The following is a 24,764-nucleotide window of genomic DNA, read 5'->3' as shown; positions in this document are numbered from 1 at the left end:
TGGATACACTTAACAAGAGAAAACATAATTTATGCTTACCTGATAAATTTATTTCTCTTGTAGTGTATCCAGTCCACGGCCCGCCCTATCACTTTAAGGCAGGAAAATTTTTCATTTGAACTACAGTCACCACTGCACCCTATGGTTTTTCCTTTCTCTACATGTTTTCGGTCCAATGACTGAATATGGCAGTTAGGGGAGGAGCTATATAGCAGCTTTGCTGTGGGTGGACTCTTGCAACTTCCTGTTGGGAAGGAGAATATATTCCATAAGTAATGGATGATCCGTGGACTGGATACACTACAAGAGAAATAAATTTATCAGGTAAGCATAAATTATGTTTTTTAAAAACCGGGCACTCATTGATGAAAATTGACCTTCACTTTAAACCTCCAATGGTGTATTCATATACAAAGGTTTTTTGTTATGAAAACAAATGTGATATTTAAGCAGCCGATTAAATTTCTAGCAGTTATTTATTCATTGCTACAAACCTTTTGTGCCCAGCAAACCCGTACCCTGACGTGCGCCGGCGATACTGGAATGCCTACATGCTTTTCTATCAAAGGGTGTCCGATCAGAACTCTCCTGTATTACCAAAGAAAAGCCGGGTCAGTGTAGTTCGACAAGAAGCAGAGGATCTATCACTGTACGTATTCACCTTATTGCACGAAATTTGTTAAAGTAATTCCTAAGCTATGAAAAGATGACCCATAAATACTTGCAATGATAGGTTGTTGTTTTTTTCGTTATTAAACAGCACAAGGGCATTTTTTTACTTTTTGCTACCAGTATCATCTGTGAACAATATTTTTGTTTGACCTGGCATGATGATGGCTACATTTCTTTTTTAAGACATGATGAGTCCACGGATCATCATAATTACTAATGGGATATTCACCTTCTGGTCAGCAGGAGGAGGCAAAGAGCACCACAGCATAGCTGTTAAATAGCTCCTCCCTTCCCTCCCACTCCAGTCATTCTCTTTGCCTACATTAGTGATAGGAAAAGGTAAAGTGAGGTGTTAGATTAGATTCTACAATCAAGAGTTTATTATTTTTAAAGTAGTACAAGATTGTGCTGCTTTGTTCTAGGGTGTAGCCGTAGTCCATATCAGTCTCTACAGTAGAGCTTTTGGTGGCTTTAGAGCAATGGGAACTTGTGGGATATAATTCTCACTGCGCCTCCCATATTCTGATGCTGCCCTTACCAAGAAAACCTGAGGGATTTTGATTCAGGATTTTCGTTTATTTACAGGGCCATGGGAGGGAAAAGGACCTCCTAAACCTGGAAACTGCCTTTGCTGCCAGGCAGAAGATGAGGTAAGTGCTAACTTTATTTCTGGGGAGAGGAACTCAGAAAAAGTTCGGGGCACTTTATTGATTTAGACCTCATGGATCTTGGACACAGACTCTCCTAGTCTATCAGGAGACGTTATAGCAGCTAGAACTCAGGCACTGGGTAACATGTGTTTCATCTCCTGCGGTCTCATCTAATAGAGCCGACAGTGAGATTATATTGAGTTTTTTTACAGACAAGAGTGTGTGCTCTAAGGGGTTTCTCTGTTCTCTTGCTCCCGGTAACTACAATTAGACCTCCAGCTGTTTAGGCTTAAAGACAGCGTTATTACACTGGCGACCGGGAGATTGTATGTTTATGTGTTAATCTGTTGGTCACAGTGTGAGTTTACCAGACTAAGCAGTTTTTATTTGCAGCTTGAAAGATTAATCCTTTTGCTCCCGGTGCCTTTATTTAATCAATGGCGACCGGGAGATGGCTTGTGTGATGCCCACGAGGGGCGGAGCATATAAAGGGCGCCAAAGTTTTTACTTTCCTTCCTCTTACACGCCTGACGATCGCAAGGAGTGGAGGAATTAAGATGAGAGTGTGCGCATTGCAGGGGCTCTTCCTTCCTAGCACTTCCGGTTATCGGAAGAGATGGAGAAATGTGTGTCTCAGATCTTGCGCTTAAGTCAACGCTATTGCAAGGTCAGGGTTTTGTGTTGAGAGGCTGCCTGATACCTCACATGGGTTAACATGAGGTGTAAATAGTGTTTTAGCAGTTCCGAAAGTCCTTTCTTATCTAATCAATAATTCCTGTCCTCAACAAAATAAAGAAATTACTCTTTAAAAATTAAAGAGAAATTAACGTTTTCCTATATGTTACTTTTTATTGACTACAGTTTAAGTCTTTATTCAATTATTCTGCCAGATGTGCAGATATGAGTCAGATTGATTAAGTGCACATTAAATTTTCTTACTCACATGCAGTGCCCTGCGGTTCCTCACAAATTCAATCTGGATTTGCTGTGCAAAATATCACTTTTATATTTAATTATTCTGCCATATGTGAGGCAGATTGATTAGGAAGTATGCATTAAATTTTCTAACAAACAGGCAGTGCCCTGCAGTTCCTCACAAATTCAATCTGGATTTGCTGCGCAAAATATCACTTTTATATTTAATTATTCTGCCATATGTGAGGCAGATTGATTAGGAAGTATACATTACATTTTCTAACTCACAGGCAGTGCCCTGCGGTTCCTCGCAATTTCCTTCTGGAATTGCTGCACAAGGCATTACTTCTTTCATGTCATGGCGATAGCTGTTAACAAAGAAGTTACGTTTCTGATAAATTCTGCAATGTTTGCATGTTAATTTTAGCTTACCTCTGCACAACAGAAATAAAAAAGTTACTTTTAACATTTAAAGAGACAGTAACGTTTTTTTTATGTGATAATCTTGTTAAGGAATCCAGCTGTTTATTATAATTCAAGGTGGTCCAAGAGACCCTGCTAGAGGTCTCTGGTTTTAGGCTTGGATTTCAAGGTGGTTCTACTAATCCACTTCTATTTCTCATTTATTGGGAAGTCTTTAAGATAAGGATAGACTTGTTCTAAACCTACATCTTCTAGGCGCATATTGCTTAAGAGCCTAGTGACAATGGTCAAATATACAACAAATGTCTCCTAGGTGTTCCAAAAAAAAATATTTTATAGCCCACATGGAGTTGCCCTGTTTTTAATACATTGTTGGATTAAAATGTGCATGAGGTTTTATTCACTCAGAATAGTGTGATTGACTCAGTTGTGGTTATTTTGAATGTTTCTTCCCTGTAACTAAGGAGGAAGATATTTCGGTAACACCGGACAAGGAATTCACGGTCTCGGATGAGGTAACTACCTTTATCCAATCAAGAGCTCCTTGAGGAGGTTTTAGCTACTCTGGGTGCCTCCGACACCAGTAGGTTATTCTAATATTATGATGGACCCTTAATGGTGGAAGTATTCCTGTACCAGATAGGGCTATAGGGTTTTGCCCCTTTTTTTTCTTCTACTCTTAGAAGGAAGGAGATAACCAAGGGAGATGGGAAGCTCCACGTTGGTTTAGAGTGTTTTAATAAAGAATAGTAGTTCCTTCAAGACTCTATGCAGATGAAGGACCCTATGATTAATAATAGAGGGTCTACATTGTCAACCTGCGGTTGGTGTGACTACTGTTTTCCAGTGCGGCGATACTCTCTAGGGACAGACTCCCCTCTCACAGGTATAGGAGAAGGGCCTATAATGAGTAAGCTCCTTTAATGTAGTATAGTGATAAGGAAATAAGAGAGAGTGTCATTTCTCTCGAGATTTCCAGGGAAAATCTTTTATTCCTCCTACCAAGCTCGGAGATCAATATCTGATTTAGAATAGGGGAAATCAGTTTGAGTCTTGCTGCTGACTCAACATGAGGGGCGTGCACCCGACCCGTAAGGGGGCAGGTTCTCAATAATGTTTGGTTTGGTGTTCATTATCTGTCCGTGATTCCCAAAAAGGTGGGAACCTTCAGACCAATTTTAGACCTCAAGAGTCTAAGCGAATTTCTCAGGGTTCTGTCTTTCACGATGGAAACTGTTTGTACCATTCTTCAATTTATGACAACAGTGGATTTCCAGGACGCATATCTACATGTTCCTATCCACAGGGATCATCACAAGTTCATTAGGTTTACCTTTCTAGACATCCAGTTCGTGCCTCTTCCTTTTGGTCTGGCCACGGCTCCCAGTATCTTCACGAAGGTTCTGATGTCTCCACTGGTGGTACTAAGGCCACGGAGCATTGGGGTGGCATCTTATCTGGACGATATTCTAGTCCAGGCGCCATCTTGTCAGCAAGTAAGATCCCATACAGACATGGTGTTATCTTTTCTGAGAACTCTAAAGGTACATTTGGAATAGAGTCTCTTAGTCCCAAAAACTAGGGTGACTTTCTTGGGAACCATGATAGATTCCATATCTATACAGTTTTTTCTGACAAGTCAGGAAATCAGAGCTCGGTTCTACCTCAGACCTCGGCAGTTAAGCATGCTCAGGCAATGGAACGGAGATTATGCGGACTTGCCTCCTCGAATAACCCTGGAGCAGGAGACGAGGGACTCTCTTCAACTGCGGATGTTTTTGAATCCTCCCAAGGATCCTGCTTTTACAGACCGTCTTGGGTGTTTGTGACAACGGACGCTAGCCTTCTAGGGTGGGGAGCTGTCTGGGGTTCCCAACAGGCTCAGGGAGTTTGGACTCAGTCAGAGTCTGTCCTTCCTATAAACATCCTGGACCTGAGAGCTATCTTCAATGCTCGCCTGGCCTGGCCTCAGTCTTGATTAAGTTTATCAGCTTCCAGTCGGACAACATAACTTCAGTGGCTTACATCAGTCAGGTAGGAACGAGAAGTTCCTTAGCGATGACCGAGGTAGCCAAGATATTACAGTGGGCGGAGGCTTATTATTGCTCGCTGTCGGCGATTCACATCCCAGGGATCTGGGAGGCGGACTTTCTGAGCAGGCAGACCTTTTTATCTGGGGGAGTGGGAACTCCATCCGGAAGTGTGTTCCCCAGCCTGATTCTCCAATGGCGTCAGCCAGAGTTAGATCTCATAGCGTCTCGACAGAATGCCAAGCCCACAAGATACGGGTCGAGGTCCAGGGACTCCCAGGCGGAACTGATAGATGCTCTGGCGGTTCCTTAGACCTTTTAGTCTAGCATACCTTTTTTCCTACATTTGCGCTTCTTGCTCGAGTCATTGCTCAAATCAAACAGGAGAGGGTGTCTGTGATTTTCTTTGCTCCGGCTTGGCGTCGCAGGATTTGGTATGTAGATTTGGTGGACATGTCAACGCTGTCACCTTGGAGACTTCCGTTGCAGAAGGACCTTCTATTTCAAGGGTCTTTCTCCCAAATCTAGTTTCTCTGAGGCTGACTGCTTGGAGATTGAACGCTTATTTTTGTCTAAGCTGGGTTTTTTCTGACTCGGTCATAGAGACCATGATTCAGGCTAGCAAGCCTGTAACTAGAAAGATCTACCATAAGATATGGCGTAATTTTCTCTTTGGTGTGAATTCAAGGGCTACTCATGGAGTAGAGTTAGGATTCCTAGGATTTTGCCTTTTCTCTAAGAAGGTTTGGAGAAAGGCTTATCGACTAGTTCCCTACAGGGTCAAATGTCGGCATTATCTTTTTTGTTACACAAACGTCTGGCGGATGTACAATCCTTTTGTCAGGCCTTGGTCAGGATCAGGCCTGTGTTCAAGCCAGTTACTTCTCAAGGGAGTCTGAATGTAGTGTATTTGAGCCTCTGCATTCCTTAGATATTAAGTTGTTATCTTGGAAAGTTTTATTTCTTGTTGCTATTTCCTATGCTTGTAGAGTGTCAGAGCTCTCTGCATTGCAGTATGAGTCTCCTTACCTTATTTTCCATTCAGATAAGGTAGTTTTATGTACTACATTAGGATTTCTTCCTACGGTTACTTCTGATCGGAACATTAATTAGGAGATTGTTGTTCCTTCCTTGTGTCCTAATCCTTCTTCTCAGAAGGAACGAATCTGTACACTAGTAGCTATCCCTGGGAAATTGCAGCTCATACTCGCATAGAATCATTTGTGTATCTGAATTGGCTATACACTAAATACTGATCAGTACTCAGTCCGAGAGTACACACAATCACTTGTTGATTGTATCCATATTACACGGCCTCCTACGAGGAGACTACTACATAGTGATCCTCGCCTTGGTCTCATTAGCCTATTATACTGATTTGTTCTATTTCAACTAGCACCTATTTTGGTTAGTGTTTTTAAATCTTTATTGTTTTCCTCAAATTTTAGCACTGTGTAATTAATAAACGTTAAGTTTTAATTTAGTTAGGTTTTGTATATTTGGAGACTAGTGCTGTCTCTCTAACTACTGTGCCACATTGAGCCTCTTGATATATCTAACTACATCAAATTAAGCTCCCGAGTGCTACAAGTGTACTCTTTTTTTTTTTTTGTGGTTATCTCTTTAACCACATCCAGCCTTTAAAGTTTATATACAGTACACAGCACCACAGACTCTTTCATTACATAGTACTGATCTGGGACATACTCCAGAGTCCGTCATATTCAGAGATCTAGAGCTTATTCTTAATCAAAACAAGTAGTGCCATTGGTTCTCTTCTGTTACGAACCATTACATATGAGACTACTGGACTGCAGCCTCCAGAGAGAGTTCCGGCTCGTTCCATGAGGGCTGTTGCTTCCTCATAGGCATTCTTGAAGGAAGCTTCTGTGGAACAGATTTGAAAGGTTGGACCTTGGTTTTCTCTTCACACTTTTTTCAAAGTTCTTTAAATTTGATACTTTTATTTCGGCTGATGCCACTTTGGGAGAAAGGTTCTTCGAGCAGTGGTGCCTTCCGTTTAGGTTACCATTCTTGTCCCTCCTGTATCATCTGTGTACTCTAGCTTGGGTATTGAATCCCATTAGTAATTATGATGATCCGTGGACTCATCGTGTCTTAAAAAAGAAAAGAAAATGTATGCTTACCTGATAAATGTATTTATTTTTTGACACAATGAGTCCACGGCCCGCCCTGTTGTTTTAGACAGGTTGTGGATTATTGTAAACTTCAGACACCTCTGCACCTTGGCTTTTCCTTTCTCTTCCTAACTTCGGTCGAATGACTGGAGTGGGAGGGAAGGGAGGAGCTATTTAACAGCTTTGCTGTGGTGCTCTTTGCCGCCTCCTGCTGACCAGGAGGTGAATATACCATTAGTAATTATGATCCGTGGACTCATCGTGTCAAAAAAGAAATAAATTTATCAGGTAAGCATAAATTTCCTTTATGTACCTCTTAAGAATATTGATTATTAGTACACTATTTATATATTATTATTATTTAAATTCGGGTTACTTAATTTTGCTCAAAAATCCAATATCTGCTCTGTTTTTTAGATCTGCTCCTTCATCGCCAGATGTTTCCCCACAGTCATCTCCTCGACCGCACAGGCAAAATGATCGTCTTTCCATACTGACCAAATTGGTGAGAAAAGGGGAGAAAAAGGGCCTATTTGTTGAGAAAATGCCACTCAGGATATACCAGGTAAGACCAGCCTGGGAATTTTTTACTTTAATACTTCAGAGGCGTGATTATATAGGGTTATAGATTCAGTCTGAGCTTGTGACTTATAATCTATGAACGTTAGCTAGTGTGGGTGAGTGGAATCTCAGGGCAAATTAATTTGTGGTATTTTTGAATGTGTTCACCAATGTAATACAGAAGGTATCGTCCTGTATTTCTCTATTAGGCTAAAAATCGCTTTAGTTCTTACTTTTGCTAACTTGAGCAATCTGTCCCAATAATAATAGTTTCCCAAACCTCAAAATGCCTATAAATACACCACCTACCTCACTCATACCTTAGTTTTACAAACTTTGCCTCCTTGTGGAGGTGGTGAAGGAAGTTGTGCTTGATTTTCTTCTGTGATAGGCGCTTCTAAGCATATACAGTGTTTGTCTGAGGGATGTGAAGGGAGTATTGCCTGATGATACCATGTTTTCACCTATGGGAAATCTATTCTAAGGGTCTCTGTAATCGGTCGTAGAGATTCATCTGCTGCCTCCCTTTACAGATCGACATTATACTCCTCTACCATTACCTCTGCTGATATTTTTCAGTACTGATTTGGCTGTCTTCTATATGTGGATGGGTGTCTTCTGGTAAGTATATATAATTTTTTTAAGACCCTCTCAGCTATGTTTGGCACTTTATCTTATAAAGTTTTAAATGTATATTGTATATATTTGCCATTAGTCAGGTCTGTGCATTTCCCTTTGCAGTCTAACAGTTTCAGTTTGGGAATTGTGTTTTATGGTAGTTTTAGACTTACCTGGGGTTCCAGTTAATTATAACTTGAAGCTTGTTTTTTTTTTCAAAAACTTTGCGGGCTTAGGCTCGCGATGACGCAGAATGTTACTTTTTATTGCGAAATTTTTGGCGCAAAGTCGCGTCTGCCGCGAGTCACGTAATTTCTTGCAACTTTCTTGTTGCAAGGTTTTTTGACGCGAAGTTGCGCCTGCTATGACACGAGTCCCATCAATTATCTTTGGTGCCAAAAGTTTTTTGCTCTGCATTTGCCCCATTTTTGGAGCCTTAAATTTGTTATACAAGTCTCTCTCCCTCTTTTTGCTCTCTGCTCTCATTTGATCTTAGAGGGCTAGGTTGCTTGCTTTTGATTTTACTTTTGTATAAAAAAAAATAATCATAAGCATTTTTCCCATTCCTGAAACTGCTATTTGAGGAAATTGGATATTTTGTTAAAATGTTATTTTTTCTTTTGTTACATTTTGCAAGATGTCTCAGACTGATCCTGCCTCTGATGTTACTATAGGGTCTAAGCTGCCTGAACACAACTAAAGCTAAGTGTGTATGTTATAAATTAGCTGATCTTACTTCTTCAGCTCAAATATATGGCACTTGTTATGAAAAACTATTACATGCTAATAATGTTTCTATAAGTACAAATACATCTACTGTTAAACCTTCACAGTCTATTGTACATGATATTCCTGTAGATATTAAAGATTTTATTGCTGCAGCCATAGAGAAGGCTATGACTGCTTTTCCGCCTTCAAACAAACGTAAACGGTCTCTCCTTACTTCTCATAAATCTGATGAAGCCTGTATTGATCATCAGCATACTGAAGTATCTTCTGCTGATGAGGATTTCTCAGAGGATCCTACTTCAGAGTCTGAAATTGATAAATCAACCTTTTAAGATTGAATATATTCGTTCTTTATTAAAGGAAGTATTTTTTACTTTGGGTATTGAGGAATCTAGTCCTCTTGAATAGCAAACATTTGAATTCTGTTTTTAAAACTTCTGAGGTTGCTCCTGAAGTTTTTCCTATTCCAGATGCTATCTCTCATATGATTACTAAGGAATGGTCTAAACTTGGTACTTGTTTTAACCCTTCTTCTAGGTTTAAAAAGTTATATCCTTTACCTGTGGCTAATTTAGAGTTTTGGGGGATTAGTCCCTAAGGTTGATGGGGCTATTTCTACTTTGTCCAAACGTACTACTATTCCTATGGAAAATAGTACTACTTTTAAGGATCCTTTAGATAGGAAGATTGAATCTTATCTTAGAAAAACATATTTACATACTGGCTATATTCTTAGACCTGCCATTTCTATGGCTGATGCTGCTGCTTCAACTTTTTGATTGGACAGTTTAGCTCAACAGTTAATAGATCCTGAATTGTCTAGCATTGTTCTTTTACTTCAACATGCTAATCATTTTATTTGTGATGCTATATTTGATGTCATTAAGATTGATATTATATCTATGTCTTTAGCTATTCTTACTAGAAGAGCTTTATGGCTTAAATCTTGGAATGCTGATATGGTGTCTATATCTAGAGCACTATCTTTATCATTTCAGGGTAATAATTTATTTGGTTCTCAATTGGATTCTATTATATCCACTATGACCAGGGGAATGGTAGTTTTTCTGCCCCAAGATAAGAAATCTAAGGGTAAATTTAAAGCTCCCAATAGTTTTCGTTCCTTTCGTCAGAATAGAGAACAAAAAACATCTCCTTCCCCTAAGGCTCTAATTGGAAACCATCTCCGATTGGAATAAATCCAAGCCTTTCAAAAAACCTAACCCAGCCCCTAAGACTGCATGATGGTGCAGCCCTCAATCCAGTTTAACTGGTGGGGGACATATTGAAATTATTTCAACACATTTGGACAGTCTGTTCAAAACCAGTGGATTCAAAATATTGTTTCTTAGGGGTATTGAGTAGGTTTCCGAATAAGACCTTCCATGGGAAGATTCTTTCTTTCTCATGTTCCAACAAACCCTGTGAAGGCTCAGGCTTTTCGCAAATGCGTTTCAGACCTGGAGCTTTCAGGGGTGATCCAGTTCCTCTGCAGGAACAGGGTTTGGGTTTTTATTCAAATCTATTCATTGTCCCAAAGAAAGAAGGTTCGTTCAGACCAATTCTGGATCTGAAATTTCTAAATCGTTTTTGTAAGAGTCCCAACTTTCAAGATGGTGACTAAGGACTATTCTGCCTTTTGTTCAGCAAGGTCATTTCATGTCCACAATAGACTTACAGGACGCTTCTCTTCAGTTTTAGGTGCCCTTCTATCTGTAATCAGAGTGCAGGGTATTGCAGTGTTTCCTTATTTGGATGATATCTTGGTACTAGCTCAATCTTTTCATTTAGCAGAATTTCACATGAAACAACTAGTGTGGTTTCTTCAAAGACATGGTTGGAGGATCAATTTACAAAAGAGTTTCTTGATTCCTCAGACAAGGGTCACCTTTTAAGGTTTCCAGATAGATTCAGTGTCCATGACTCTTTCCATGAGGCCTTTACAGCTTTGCATGTTGCACCAATGGTGCAGGGATTATACTCGGATATCACAACTGATATACTTAAATCCCAGCACTCAACTCTCTCTGACTTGGTGGTTGGACCATCACCTTATTATTCAAGGGTCCTTATTTGTTTGTCCTATCTGGATTGTGATCACAACAGATGCAAGTCTTACAGGTTGGGGGGCTGTGTGGGGGTCCCTGTCAGCACAAGGGGTTTGTAAACCTCAAGAGGGGAGGTTACCAATCAATATTTTAGAACTCCGTGCTATTTTCAGAGCTCTTCAGGCGTGGCCTCTATTCAAGAGAGAACTTTACATTAGTTTTCAAACAGACAATATCACAACAGTGGCATATGTCAATCATCAAGGAGGGACTCGCAGTCCTTCAGCAATGAAAAAGTATCTCTGATACTTTCTTGGGCGGAATCCAACTCTTGTCAAATATCTGTGATTCATATCCCAGTTATAGACAATAGACATTTGGGAAGCGGATTATGTCAGCCCTAAGACTTTACATCCGGGGGAGTGGTCTCTCCATCCAGATGTGTTCTTTCATCTTGTACAGATGTGGGGTGTTCCAGAAATAGAATGGATAGCCTGTCATCTAAACAAGAAGCTTCCCACATACCTTTCCAGGTCCAGGGATCCTCAGGCAGAGATGGTGGATGCCTTTGCAGTTCCTTGGTTTTACCAACCTGCTTATATTTTTTCCGCCTCTGGTTCATCTTCCAAGGGTGATCTCCAAGATCATAATGGAACAATCTCATGTGTTTCTGATAGCACCAGCATGGCCTCACAGGTTTTGGTATGCAGATCTTGTCCGGTTGTCCAGTTGCCAGCCTTGGCCACTTCCTTTAAGGCCAGACCTTCTGTCTGGAGGGCTGTTTTTCCATCAGGATCTCAAATCTCTAAATTTGAAGGCATGGAAATTGAACCCTTAGTGCTTAGTCATAGAGGTTTCTCTGACTCAGTGATTAGCACTATGATGCAGGCTTGTAAGTCTGTTTCATAGAAAAATTAATAATCAAGTTTTGAAAACCTATATTTCATGGTGTTCCACTCATAATTATTCCTGGCATTCTTTCAGAATTCCTAGGATTTCACAACACAGTTTCTTCGGAATAGTTTTGATAAGGGTTTGTCTGCAAATACTTTTAGTGGAGAAATTTCTGCTCTTTCTGTCTTATTTCATAGAAAGATTGCTAAACTTCCTGACATTCATTGTTTTGTTCATGCTTTGATTCGTATCAAACCTGTTGTTAAATCTATTTCTCCTCCTTGGAGTCTCAATTTGGTTTTAAAGATTTTGCAGGCTCCTCCTTTTGATCCTATACATTCTTTGGATATTAAACTACTTTCTTGGAAAGTGTTATTTCTTTTGGCTAACTCTTCTGCTAGAAGAGTTTCCGAATTGTCTGCTCTCTCTTGTGAGTCTCCTTATCTGATTTTCCATCAAGATAAAGCTGTTTTGCGAAATTCATTTAAATTTTTACCTAAAGTTGTGAATTCTAACATCATTAGGGAAATTGTTGTTCCTGCCTTGTGTCCTAATCCTAAGAATACTCTTAAAAGGTCTCTACATTCTTTGGATGTGGTAAAAGCTTTGACATACTATGTTGAGGCTACTAAAAATTTCAGAAAGACTTCTAGTCTATTTGTTATTTGTTCTGGTCCCAGGAAAGGTCAGAAAGCCTCTGCCATTTATTTGGAATCTTGGTTGAAACTTTTGATTAACAAAGCTTATTTGGAGATGGGGCAGTCAGAGAATTACAGCTCATTCTACTAGATCAGTTGCCACTTCTTGTGAAGCTTCATGTGCTGGCTTCCTCGGAAGCAGCCTTTGGTAGAAAGGTTCTTCAGACAGTTGTCTCTGTTTAATTATAATGCCTTTTTGTTTTGTTTTTTAAATTCTTTAAAGAAAACTTAATTATTTTGGATTTAATTTCTCAGCGGATTTAGCTGTTCTTATTTTATCCTTCCCTCTCTAGTGACTTGTGGTTTTTCACATCCTGGGTATTATATCCCATATGTCACTAGCTCATGGACTCTTGCCACTTACATGAAAGAAAACATTATTTATGTAAGAACTTACATTTCTTTCATAGTGGCAAGAGTCCATGAGATACACCCTATTTTTTCTGGTGGTTATTTTTTGTATAAATCGCTTTATTTTCCAGTTCCTCTTTTTGTATGCTTTTTACTCCTTTGTTTTACACCTCACTTCTTGGCTACACGTTAAACTAAGGTATGAGTGAGGTGAGGGGTGTATTCATAGGCATTTTGAGGTTTGGGAAACTTTGCCCCTCCTGGTAGGAATGTATATCCCATACGTCACTAGCTTATGGACTCTTGCCACTATGAAATAAATGAATTTATCAGGTAAGTTCTTACATAAATTATGATATATATATATATGTGTGTGTGTATATATATATATATATATATATATATATTCCACTTGTAAAAATGTTTCTGTACATTAGAAATTGCATTTCTCACTAATTCTTTATCTTATAATGAAGTCTCCGTGTGTTTAAACTAAGTTATTTTTTTGCTCAGATGGTGAGAGATGAAAACTTGAAGTTTATGAGAAACAGAGACGTCTACAACAGCGACTATTTCAACTTTGTGCTGTCTCTAGCATCTGTAAATGCAGTAAGTGATAACTCAGTCGTTGGAACATTCAGTGTTTACAGACAATCTGTGCAAGGGGAGAGATATGACCATTTTTATCTGAAATTTTCAGCAAGTTTGTAAATTCCACAATAATCAAAAATGTAGCAATAGAATCTTGTTTGACTTATTACATTAAAAGGCCTTTATAGTCAACACATTACATGCTCAAATACATTACAGCTGGGTTCTTCAAACCACAGCTTAGGATCCATTACTGGGTCACAACACCATGTTTACTGGGTTGTGACGTGTACGTAAGTGTGGTGTTTGTGTTATATGAGTGTGTGTGCTGTAGGAGATTGTGTGGTGTGTGTGTTATATAATAGTGTGTGTGATGTACGTGTGTGTGTGGTGTGTGTTATATGAGAGTGTGGGGTGTGTGTGTGGTGTGTTATATGATAATGTGTGTGATGTACATGAGTGTATGGTGTTTGTGTTATATGAGTGTGTATGGTGTGCGTGTTATATGAGAGTGTATGGTGTGTGTGTTATATGAGTGTATGGTGTGTGTGTTATATGAGAGTGTATGGTGTGTGTGTTATATGAGAGTGTATGGTGTGTGTGTGTTATATGAGAGTGTATGGTGTGTGTGTTATATGAGATTGTATGGTGTGTGTGTTATATGAGAGTGTATGGTGTGTGTGTTATATGAGAGTGTATGGTGTGTGTGTTATATGAGAGTGTATGGTGTGTGTGTTATATGAGAGTGTATGGTGTGTGTGTTATATGAGAGTGTATGGTGTGTGTGTTATATGAGAGTGTATGGTGTGTGTGTTATATGAGAGTGTATGGTGTGTGTGTGTTATATGAGAGTGTATGGTGTGTGTGTTATATGAGAGTGTATGGTGTGTGTGTTATATGAGATTGTATGGTGTGTGTGTGTTATATGAGAGTGTATGGTGTGTGTGTTATATGAGAGTGTATGGTGTGTGTGTTATATGAGAGTGTATGGTGTGTGTGTTATATGAGAGTGTATGGTGTGTGTGTTATATGAGAGTGTATGGTGTGTGTGTTATATGAGAGTGTATGGTGTGTGTGTTATATGAGATTGTATGGTGTGTGTGTGTTATATGAGATTGTATGGTGTGTGTGTGTTATATGAGAGTGTATGGTGTGTGTGTGTTATATGAGAGTGTATGGTGTGTGTGTTATATGAGAGTGTATGGTGTGTGTGTTATATGAGATTGTATGGTGTGTGTGTGTTATATGAGATTGTATGGTGTGTGTGTGTTATATGAGAGTGTATGGTGTGTGTGTTATATGAGAGTGTATGGTGTGTGTGTGTTATATGAGAGTGTATGGTGTGTGTGTGTTATATGAGAGTGTATGGTGTGTGTGTGTTATATGAGAGTGTATGGTGTGTGTGTGTTATATGAGAGTGTATGGTGTGTGTGTGTTATATGAGAGTGTATGGTGTGTGTGTGTGTTATATGAGAGTGTATGGTGTGTGTGTGTGTTATATGAGAGTGTATGGTGTGTGTGTGTGTTATATGAGAGTGTATGGTGTGTGTGTGTGTTATATGAGAGTGTATGGTGTGTGTGTGTTATATGAGAGTGTATGGTGTGTGTGTTATATGAGAGTGTATGGTGTGTGTGTGTGTTATATGAGAGTGTATGGTGTGTGTGTGTGTTATATGAGAGTGTATGGTGTGTGTGTGTGTTATATGAGAGTGTATGGTGTGTGTGTGTGTTATATGAGAGTGTATGGTGTGTGTGTTATATGAGAGTGTATGGTGTGTGTGTGTGTTATATGAGAGTGTATGGTGTGTGTGTGTGTTATATGAGAGTGTATGGTGTGTGTGTGTTATATGAGAGTGTATGGTGTGTGTGTTATGAGAGTTTGTGTGCTGTAGGAGAGTGTATGGTGTGTGTGTTATATGAGAGTGTATGGTGTGTGTGTGTGTTATATGAGAGTGTATGGTGTGTGTGTGTGTGTTATATGAGAGTGTATGGTGTGTGTGTGTGTTATATGAGAGTGTATGGTGTGTGTGTGTGTTATATGAGAGTGTATGGTGTGTGTGTGTGTTATATGAGAGTGTATGGTGTGTGTGTGTTATATGAGAGTGTATGGTGTGTGTGTGTGTTATATGAGAGTGTATGGTGTGTGTGTGTGTTATATGAGAGTGTATGGTGTGTGTGTGTGTTATATGAGAGTGTATGGTGTGTGTGTGTGTTATATGAGAGTGTATGGTGTGTGTGTGTTATATGAGAGTGTATGGTGTGTGTGTGTTATGAGAGTTTGTGTGCTGTAGGAGAGTGTATGGTGTGTGTGTGTGTGTGGTGTGCGTGTTATATGAGAATGTGTGGTGTGTGTGATGTACATTAGTGTGTGATGTGCGTGTGGTGTGTGTGTGTGTGTGTTATCAGTGAGTATTACCTTTTACAACATTTTCAAGTTTAGGAATAAGTACACACACATTTTGTCACTTTGCTAAAAATCGCAGCTATCTTGTTGTATATTACATCAGAAATTTTCAGACCAAGCATATAAATAGGGTGGCAGAGTGATGTGGTATCATTGCACTGGGTCTTGGGGGAATTTTTTTTGTAAAACCCTGCATTAGAGCAGGTAACTTTAAAGGGACACTGAACCCAAATTTTTTCTTTCATAATTCAGATAGAGTATGCAATTTTAGGCAACTTTCTAATGAACTCTTATTATCAAATTTTCATCATTCTCTTGGTATCTTTATTTGAAATGCAAGAAAGTTTAGATGCCGGCCCATTTTTTGTGAACAACCTGGGTTGTTCTTGCTGATTGGTGGATAAATTAATCCACCAGTAAAAATCTGCTTTCCAGAGTTCTGAAACAAAAAAAAAAAGCTTAGATGCCTTCTTTTTAAATAAAGATAGCAAGAGAATGAAGAAAAATTGATAATAGGAGTAAATTACAAAGTTGCTTAAAATTGCATGCTCTATCTGAATCACAAAAGAAAAAATGTGGGTACAGTGTCCCTTTAAGATCATCGACCCTCACAGGGCACTGAGTTGTGCAACTAGCACTGCTGATTGGATCAGCTGCATTTTTCGCTCGGGACCAGCAGTGCTCTGCGAGACCTGAGCAATATTAACCCCTTTGCGGGTGTTAAACACACAGTAGTCTAGGGTTGATACTAGCCTTAAAATGTAATGCTATAGCAGAATAGAGCATGTAATTATTTTCTTTTACTATAACGACCCTTTAAGATTGAGGCCTTTCCCACTCAACTCCAGGACTCAAGTCTCACTAACAGGCACATTTAAGTATTTGCTTTCCTGGGCTGTTTGTTCGCTCAGTTTAGCTATTGTGATTGTCAAAGCCTTATCAGCACAACTAGTTAAGTGTGTCACATCCAAACTTATGCAGATTCTCTAATTCAGGCTCTCTAGTGACATCAAGCCATGTTCATTTCTGTAAGGAATCTCAAAAGGGGAAAACCCCACAGATTTATATTTACCAATAAAATCAGTTTGTTTAAAAGCCTGGCTTGACATTAAAACCCTCTCTTCTCTTGCTATGCACGATGGCTTAAAGGGATACTAAACCCAAATATTTTCTTTGTTCTCTTGCTATCTTTATTTAAAAAAAGCAGGATTGTAAAGCTTAACCCCTTAATGACCACAGCACTTTTCCATTTTCTGTCCGTTTGGGACCAAGGCTATTTTTGCGGTGTTTGTGTTTAGCTGTAATTTTCCTCTTACACATTTACTGTACCCACACATATTATATACCGTTTTTCTCATCATTAAATGGACTTTCTAAAGATACCATTATTTTCATCATATCTTATAATTTACTATAAAAATATTATAAAATATGAGGAAAAAGGGAAAAAACACAGTTTTTCTAACTTTGACCCCTAAAATCTGTTACACATCTACAACCACAAAAAACACCCATGCTAAATAGTTTCTAAATTTTGTCCTGAGTTTAGAAATACCCAATGGTTACATGTTGTTTGCTTTTTTTGCAAGTTATAGGGCCATAAATACAAGTAGCACTTCGCTATTTCCAAACCACTTTTTTTTTCAAAATTAGCGCTAGTTACATTGGAACACTGATATCTGTAAGGAATACCTGAATATCCATTGACATGTATATATATATTTTTTTTTAGAAGACATCCCAAAGTATTGATCTAGGCCCATTTTGCTATATTTCATGCCACCATTTCACCGCCAAATGCGATCAAATAAAAAAAAATTGTTCACTTTTTCACAAATTTTTTCACAAACTTTAGGTTTCTCACTGAAATTATTTACAAACAACTTATGCAATTATAGCATAAATGGTTGTAAATGCTTCTCTGGGATCCCCTTTGTTCAGAAATAGCAGACTTATATGGCTTTGGCTTTGCTTTTTGGTAATTAGAAGGCTGCTAAATGCCACTGCGCACCACACGTGTATTATGCCCAGCAGTGAAGGGGTTAATTAGGGAGCATGTAGGGAGCTTATAGGGTTAATTTTAGATTTAGTGTAGTAGACAACCCCAAGTATTTATCTAGGCCCATTTTGGTATATTTCATGCCACCATTTCACCGCCAAATGCGATCAAATTAAAAAACAAAAAACCTAAATTTTTCACAATTTTAGGTTTCTCACTGAAATTATTTACAAACAACTTATGCAATTATGGCACAAATGGTTGTAAATGCTTCTCTGGGATCCCCTTTGTTCAGAAATATCAGACATATATGACTTTAGCGTTGCTTTTTGGTAATTAGAAGGCCGCTAAATACTGCTGCCCATCACACGTGTATTATGGCTAGCAGGGAAGGGGTTAATTAGCTAGTTTGTAGGGAGCTTGCAGGGTTAATTTTAGCTTTAGTGTACAGATCAGCCTCCCACCTGACACATCCCACCCCCTGATCCCTCCCAAACAGCTCCCTTCCCTCCCCCACCCCACAATTGTCCCCGCCATCTTAAGTACTGGCAGAAAGTCTGCCAGTACTAAAATAAAAGGTTGGGGGGTTTTTTTGTTTTTGTTTTTTAAATTGTTTTAGCATATTTACATATGCTACTGTGTAGGATCCCCCCCTTAGCCCCCAACCTCCCTGATCCCCCACAAACAGCTCTCTAACCCTCCCCCTCTGCCTTATTGGGGGCCATCTTGGGTACTGGCAGCTGTCTGCCAGTACCCAGTTTGCAACAAAAAAGTTTTTTTGTTTTTTTTTTATTTGTTTTGCATTTTATCTGTAGTGTAGCTTCCCCCCCCACAGACCAACCCCCACCAGTGTTCCTTCTAAGGCCAGTTTTGTGTGCGGCCCAGCAGTGAAACAGTTAATTAGGTAACCACACCCTGCAATTAGCAAACACTACACAATGCAGATGGCAAGGTATGGTTCTCTTAACTGCTTCACTGCTGGGCTGCACACAAAACTGTCCTTAGAGGGAACACTGACCCCCACCCCCTGTCTGATGTATATATTTTTTTTTTACATATCCCCCACTATTTCAAATTTTCACAAATATTTTTCTGTAGTGTAGCGGTTCCCACCCGCTCCCTCCCTGTGCATGCGCCCGCTCCCGTGCATGCCCCCGGCCATCCCCGCCCATCCCACCCCCCTCCAGATCAGCAGGGCCATTGATGGCTGACACCCGCCTCCCATACCGGCTCCCACCCACCAACGAATAGAGCCACCGATCCCCGGTGCAGAGAAGAGGGCCACAGAGTGGCTCTCTCTGCACCGGATGACTAAAAAGGGTTATTGCAGGATGCCTCGATATCGAGGCATCACTGCAATAACCGGAAAGCAGCTGGGAGCGAGCAGGATCGCTTCCAGCTGCTTTACAGACCGAGGACGTGCAGGGTACGTCCTCAGGCGTTAACTGCCTTTTTTTTTTTTTGAGGACGTACCCTGCGCGTCCTTGGTCGTTAAGGGGTTAAAGGGAAACTGAACCCAAATTTTTTTCTTTTGCGGTTCAGATAGAGCAACTAGAAACTTTCTAATTTACTCCTATTAGCAATTTACTTCTATTAGCAATTTTCCTTCTCTTGTTATCCTTTGCTGAAAGGTTTATCTAGCTCTGATTACTATAACAGGATCAGAACCATCAAATCTCTGTGGCGCTAAAGGAAAGCTTAAAACCTATAACCAATAGGGCTTATTTAGAGGATAAATTGTATGTATGTATGTGTATATATATATATATATATATATATATATATATATATATATATATATATATATATATATATATATATATATATATATATATATAAAACTTTAGGTAGGAAAAAATAAATGTAAAAAATATATAGAATAAAACAATACTGTTAAAGTATTGAATATAGATAAGGTATGTATTTAATTCAATTTCATATATGATAGAGAACAGTAAAATAATTCAGTAAAAAACTGCACATACAGATATATCAGCACAATGATACAAAAATAAGCACACAAAGATTAAAAATTACTGCAGTGCAGATTAAATGCATACATCAATACAGACACAAATTCATACATTTAAGAAAGAATTCATAAAAAGACATAAATGCAGATATAAATATGACCACAAATGTGTATGAACTGATACACGATGCCAGGAGGTGTTTGGAGCTTCAGAAGATGTGTAGCAAATGGGTTAATAGCGCTCCTTAAAACAATCACTCTTGCTACCCTTCTAGACCAACATCAAAGTTTCCAAATTGAATTAAACAGGAATGGATTCCTAAGAGAAGACAAGAAAAAACAACTTGTCAGCAGCGGAAGAAAGTTCAAACACAAAGGTGTCCAATTTTACTTACACCGGAAGGTGTGTATGCTAGATCCTTAGCAGCCAGTGGACAGCGTCCCACGCTGAGTAAAACTCGGCTCTTCCGGGAGCTCCTGATTTTGACCCCTCTAACGATCCGTAGTTAGAGCACGGATCACAGCTGTCTAACTGATCCAATTGATCTGAACTGCCGAAACCGCCGATTGCGGTAACCTGGAAGAGCCGAGTTTTACTCAGCGTGGGACGCCATCTTCTCTTAGGAATCCATTCCTGTTTAATTCAATTTGGAAACTTTGATGTTGGTCTCGGAGGGTAGCAAGAGTGATTGTTTTAAGGAGCGCTATTAACCCATTTGCTACACATCTTCTGAAGCTCCAAACACCTCCTGGCATCGTGTATCAGTTCATACACATTTGTGGTCATATTTATATCTGCATTTATGCCTTTTTATGAATTCTTTCTTAAATGTATGAATTTGTGTCTGTATTGATGTATGTATTTAATCTGCACTGCAGTAATTTTTAATCTTTGTGTGCTTATTTTTGTATCATTGTGCTGATATATCTGTATGTGCAGTTTTTTACTGAATTATTTTACTGTTCTCTATCATATATGAAATTGAATTAAATACCTACCTTATCTATATTCAATACTTTGACAGTATTGTTTTATTCTATATATTTTTTACATTTATTTTTGCTACCTAAAGTTTTATATATATATACAATTTATCCTCTAAATAAGCCATATTGGTTATAGGTTTTAAGCTTTCCTTTAGCGCCACAGATATTTGATGGTTCTGGTTCCTGTTATAGTAATAAGAGCTATCTAATACGTTTTTTGAGATCTTTACCTTTGGGTTCTGGAGAAAGCCCTTTTTTCTGTTGGTTTGACCTATTACATTTGCTAGCACAGTCCATTTCTTTCATGTAATTAGCAAGAGTCCATGAGCTAGTGACGTATGGGATATACATTCCTACCAGGAGGGGCAAAGTTTCCCAAACCTCAAAATGCCTATAAATACACCCCTCACTACACCCACAATTCAGTTTTACAAACTTTGCCTCCGATGGAGGTGGTGAAGTAAGTTTGTGCTAGATTCTACGTTGATATGCGCTCCGCAGCAAGTTGGAGCCCGGTTTTCCTCTCAGCGTGCAGTGAATGTCAGAGGGATGTGAGGAGAGTATTGCCTATTTGAATGCAGTGATCTCCTTCTAAGGGGTCTATTTCATAGGTTCTCTGTTATCGGTCGTAGAGATTCATCTCTTACCTCCCTTTTCAGATCGACGATATACTCTTATATATACCATTACCTCTGCTGATTCTCGTTTCAGTACTGGTTTGGCTATCTACTATATGTAGATGAGTGTCCTGGGGTAAGTAAGTCTTATTTTCTGTGACACTCCTAGCTATGGTTGGGCACTTTGTTTATAAAGTTCTAAATATATGTATTCAAACATTTATTTGCCTTGACTCAGAATGTTCAACTTTCCTTATTTTCAGACAGTCAGTTTCATATTTGGGATAATGCATTTTAACATTTTTCTTACCTTAAAATTTGACTTTTTCCCTGTGGGCTGTTAGGCTCGCGGGGGCTGAAAATGCTTCATTTTATTGCGTCATTCTTGGCGCGGACTTTTTTGGCGCAAAAATTCTATTTCCGTTTCCGGCGTCATACGTGTCGCCGGAAGTTGCGTCATTTTTTGACGTTATTTTGCGCCAAAAATGTCGGCGTTCCGGATGTGGCGTCATTTTTGGCGCCAAAAAGCATTTAGGTGCCAAATAATGTGGGCGTCTTATTTGGCGCGAAAAAATATGGGCGTCACTTTTGTCTCCACATTATTTAAGTCTCATTTTTTATTGCTTCTGGTTGCTAGAAGCTTGTTCTTTGGCATTTTTTCCCATTCCTGAAACTGTCATTTAAGGAATTTGATCAATTTTGCTTTATATATATCTTGTTTTTTCTCTTACATATTGCAAGATGTCTCACGTTGCATCTGAGTCAGAAGATACTACAGGAAAATCGCTGTCAAGTGCTGAATCTACCAAAGCTAAGTGTATCTGCTGTAAACTTTTGGTAGCTATTCCTCCAGCTGTTGTTTGTATTGATTGTCATGACAAACTTGTTAAAGCAGATAATATTTCCTTTAGTTAAGTACCATTGCCTGTTGCAGTTCCTTCAACATCTAAGGTGCAGAATGTTCCTGATAATATAAGAGATTTTGTTTCTGAATCCATAAAGAAGGCTATGTCTGTTATTTCTCCTTCTAGTAAATGTAAAAAATCTTTTAAAACTTCTCTCCCTACAGATGAATTTTTAACTGAACATCATCATTCTGATTCTGATGATTCCTCTGGTTCAGAGGATTCTGTCTCAGAGGTTGATGCTGATAAATCTTCATATTTATTTAAAATGGAATTTATTCGTTCTTTACTTAAAGAAGTCCTAATTGCTTTAGAAATAGAGGATTCTGGTCCTCTTGATACTAAATCTAAACGTTTAAATAAGGTTTTTAAATCTCCTGTAGTTATTCCAGAAGTTTTTCCTGTTCCTGATGCTATTTCTGCAGTAATTTCCAAAGAATGGGATAATTTGGGTAATTCATTTACTCCTTCTAAACGTTTTAAGCAATTATATCCTGTGCCGTCTGACAGATTAGAATTTTGGGACAAGATCCCTAAAGTTGATGGGGCTATTTCTACCCTTGCTAAACGTACTACTATTCCTACGTCAGATGGTACTTCGTTTAAGGATCCTCTAGATAGGAAAATTGAGTCCTTTCTAAGAAAAGCTTATCTGTGTTCAGGTAATCTTCTTAGACCTGCTATATCTTTGGCTGATGTTGCTGCGGCTTCAACTTTTTGGTTGGAAACTTTAGCTCAACAAGTAACACATTGTGATTCTCATGATATTATTATTCTTCTTCAACATGCTAATAATTTTATCTGTGATGCCATTTTTGATATTATCAGAGTTGATGTCAGGTTTATGTCTCTAGCTATTTTAGCTAGAAGAGCTTTATGGCTTAAAACTTGGAATGCTGATATGGCTTCTAAATCAACTTTACTTTCCATTTCTTTCCAGGGTAACAAATTATTTGGTTCTCAGTTGGATTCCATTATTTCAACTGTTACTGGTGGGAAAGGAACTTTTTTACCACAGGATAAAAAATCTAAAGGTAAAAACAGGGCTAATAATCGTTTTCGTTCCTTTCGTTTCAACAAAGAACAAAAGCCTGATCCTTCATCCTCAGGAGCAGTTTCAGTTTGGAGACCATCTCCAGTTTGGAATAAATCCAAGCCAGCTAGAAAGGCAAAGCCTGCTTCTAAGTCCACATGAAGGTGCGGCCCTCATTCCAGCTCAGCTGGTAGGGGGCAGGTTACGTTTTTTCAAGGAAATTTGGATCAATTCTGTTCACAATCTTTGGATTCAGAGCATTGTTTCAGAAGGGTACAGAATTGGTTTCAAGTTGAGACCTCCTGCAAAGAGATTTTTTCTTTCCCGTGTCCCAGTAAATCCAGTAAAAGCTCAAGCATTTCTGAAATGTGTTTCAGATCTAGAGTTGACTGGAGTAATTATGCCAGTTCCAGTTCCGGAACAGGGGATGGGGTTTTATTCAAATCTCTTCATTGTACCAAAGAAGGAGAATTCTTTCAGACCAGTTCTGGATCTAAAAATTTTGAATCGTTATGTAAGGATACCAACATTCAAGATGGTAACTGTAAGGACTATCTTACCTTTTGTTCAGCAAAGGAATTATATGTCCACAATAGATTTACAGGATGCATATCTGCATATTCCGATTCATCCAGATCATTATCAGTTCCTGAGATTCTCGTTTCTGGACAAGCATTACCAGTTTGTGGCTCTGCCGTTTGGCCTAGCTACAGCTCCAAGAATTTTTACAAAGGTTCTCGGTGCCCTGCTGTCTGTAATCAGAGAACAGGGTATTGTGGTATTTCCTTATTTGGACGATATCTTGGTACTTGCTCAGTCTTTACATTTAGCAGAATCTCATACGAATCGACTTGTGTTGTTTCTTCAAGATCATGGTTGGAGGATCAATTTACCAAAAAGTTCTTTGATTCCTCAGACAAGGGTAACCTTTCTGGGTTTCCAGATGGATTCAGTGTCCATGACTCTGTCTTTAACAGACAAGAGACGTCTAAAGTTGATTTCAGCTTGTCGAAACCTTCAGTCACAATCATTCCCTTCGGTAGCCTTATGCATGGAAATTCTAGGTCTTATGACTGCTGCATCGGACGCGATCCCCTTTGCTCGTTTTCACATGCGACCTCTTCAGCTCTGTATGCTGAAGCAATGGTGCAAGGATTACACGAAGATATCTCAATTAATATCTTTAAAACCGATTGTTCGACACTCTCTAACATGGTGGACAGATCACCATCGTTTAATTCAGGGGGCTTCTTTTGTGCTTCCGACCTGGACTGTAATTTCAACAGATGCAAGTCTCACAGGTTGGGGAGCTGTGTGGGGATCTCTGACAGCACAAGGAGTTTGGGAATCTCAGGAGGTGAGATTACCGATCAATATTTTGGAACTCCGTGCAATTTTCAGAGCTCTTCAGTTTTGGCCTCTGCTGAAGAGAGAATCGTTCATTTGTTTTCAGACAGACAATGTCACAACTGTGGCATACATCAATCATCAAGGAGGGACTCACAGTCCTCTGGCTATGAAAGAAGTAT

The 24,764-nt window shown here is 39.1% G+C and overlaps 1 protein-coding gene across 1 annotated transcript in view; it reads left to right on the top strand.

Moving 5' to 3' along the window:
- LOC128640795 (ubiquitin carboxyl-terminal hydrolase 24) overlaps positions 1–24,764 on the top strand; it is a 385,043-nt gene that overhangs the window by 268,104 nt on the left and 92,175 nt on the right. Inside the window, exons 38-40 of the mRNA XM_053693215.1 lie at positions 508–649; positions 7,246–7,393; positions 13,241–13,336. Of these exons, the coding sequence (XP_053549190.1) occupies positions 508–649; positions 7,246–7,393; positions 13,241–13,336 (386 nt within the window). The remainder of the gene's footprint in view (positions 1–507; positions 650–7,245; positions 7,394–13,240; positions 13,337–24,764) is intronic.

Source organism: Bombina bombina, chromosome 10 (genome assembly GCF_027579735.1).
Source record: "Bombina bombina isolate aBomBom1 chromosome 10, aBomBom1.pri, whole genome shotgun sequence".
In the NCBI taxonomy this organism is placed as follows: domain Eukaryota; kingdom Metazoa; phylum Chordata; class Amphibia; order Anura; family Bombinatoridae; genus Bombina; species Bombina bombina.
This window is presented reverse-complemented; position numbering and strand designations above follow the sequence as displayed.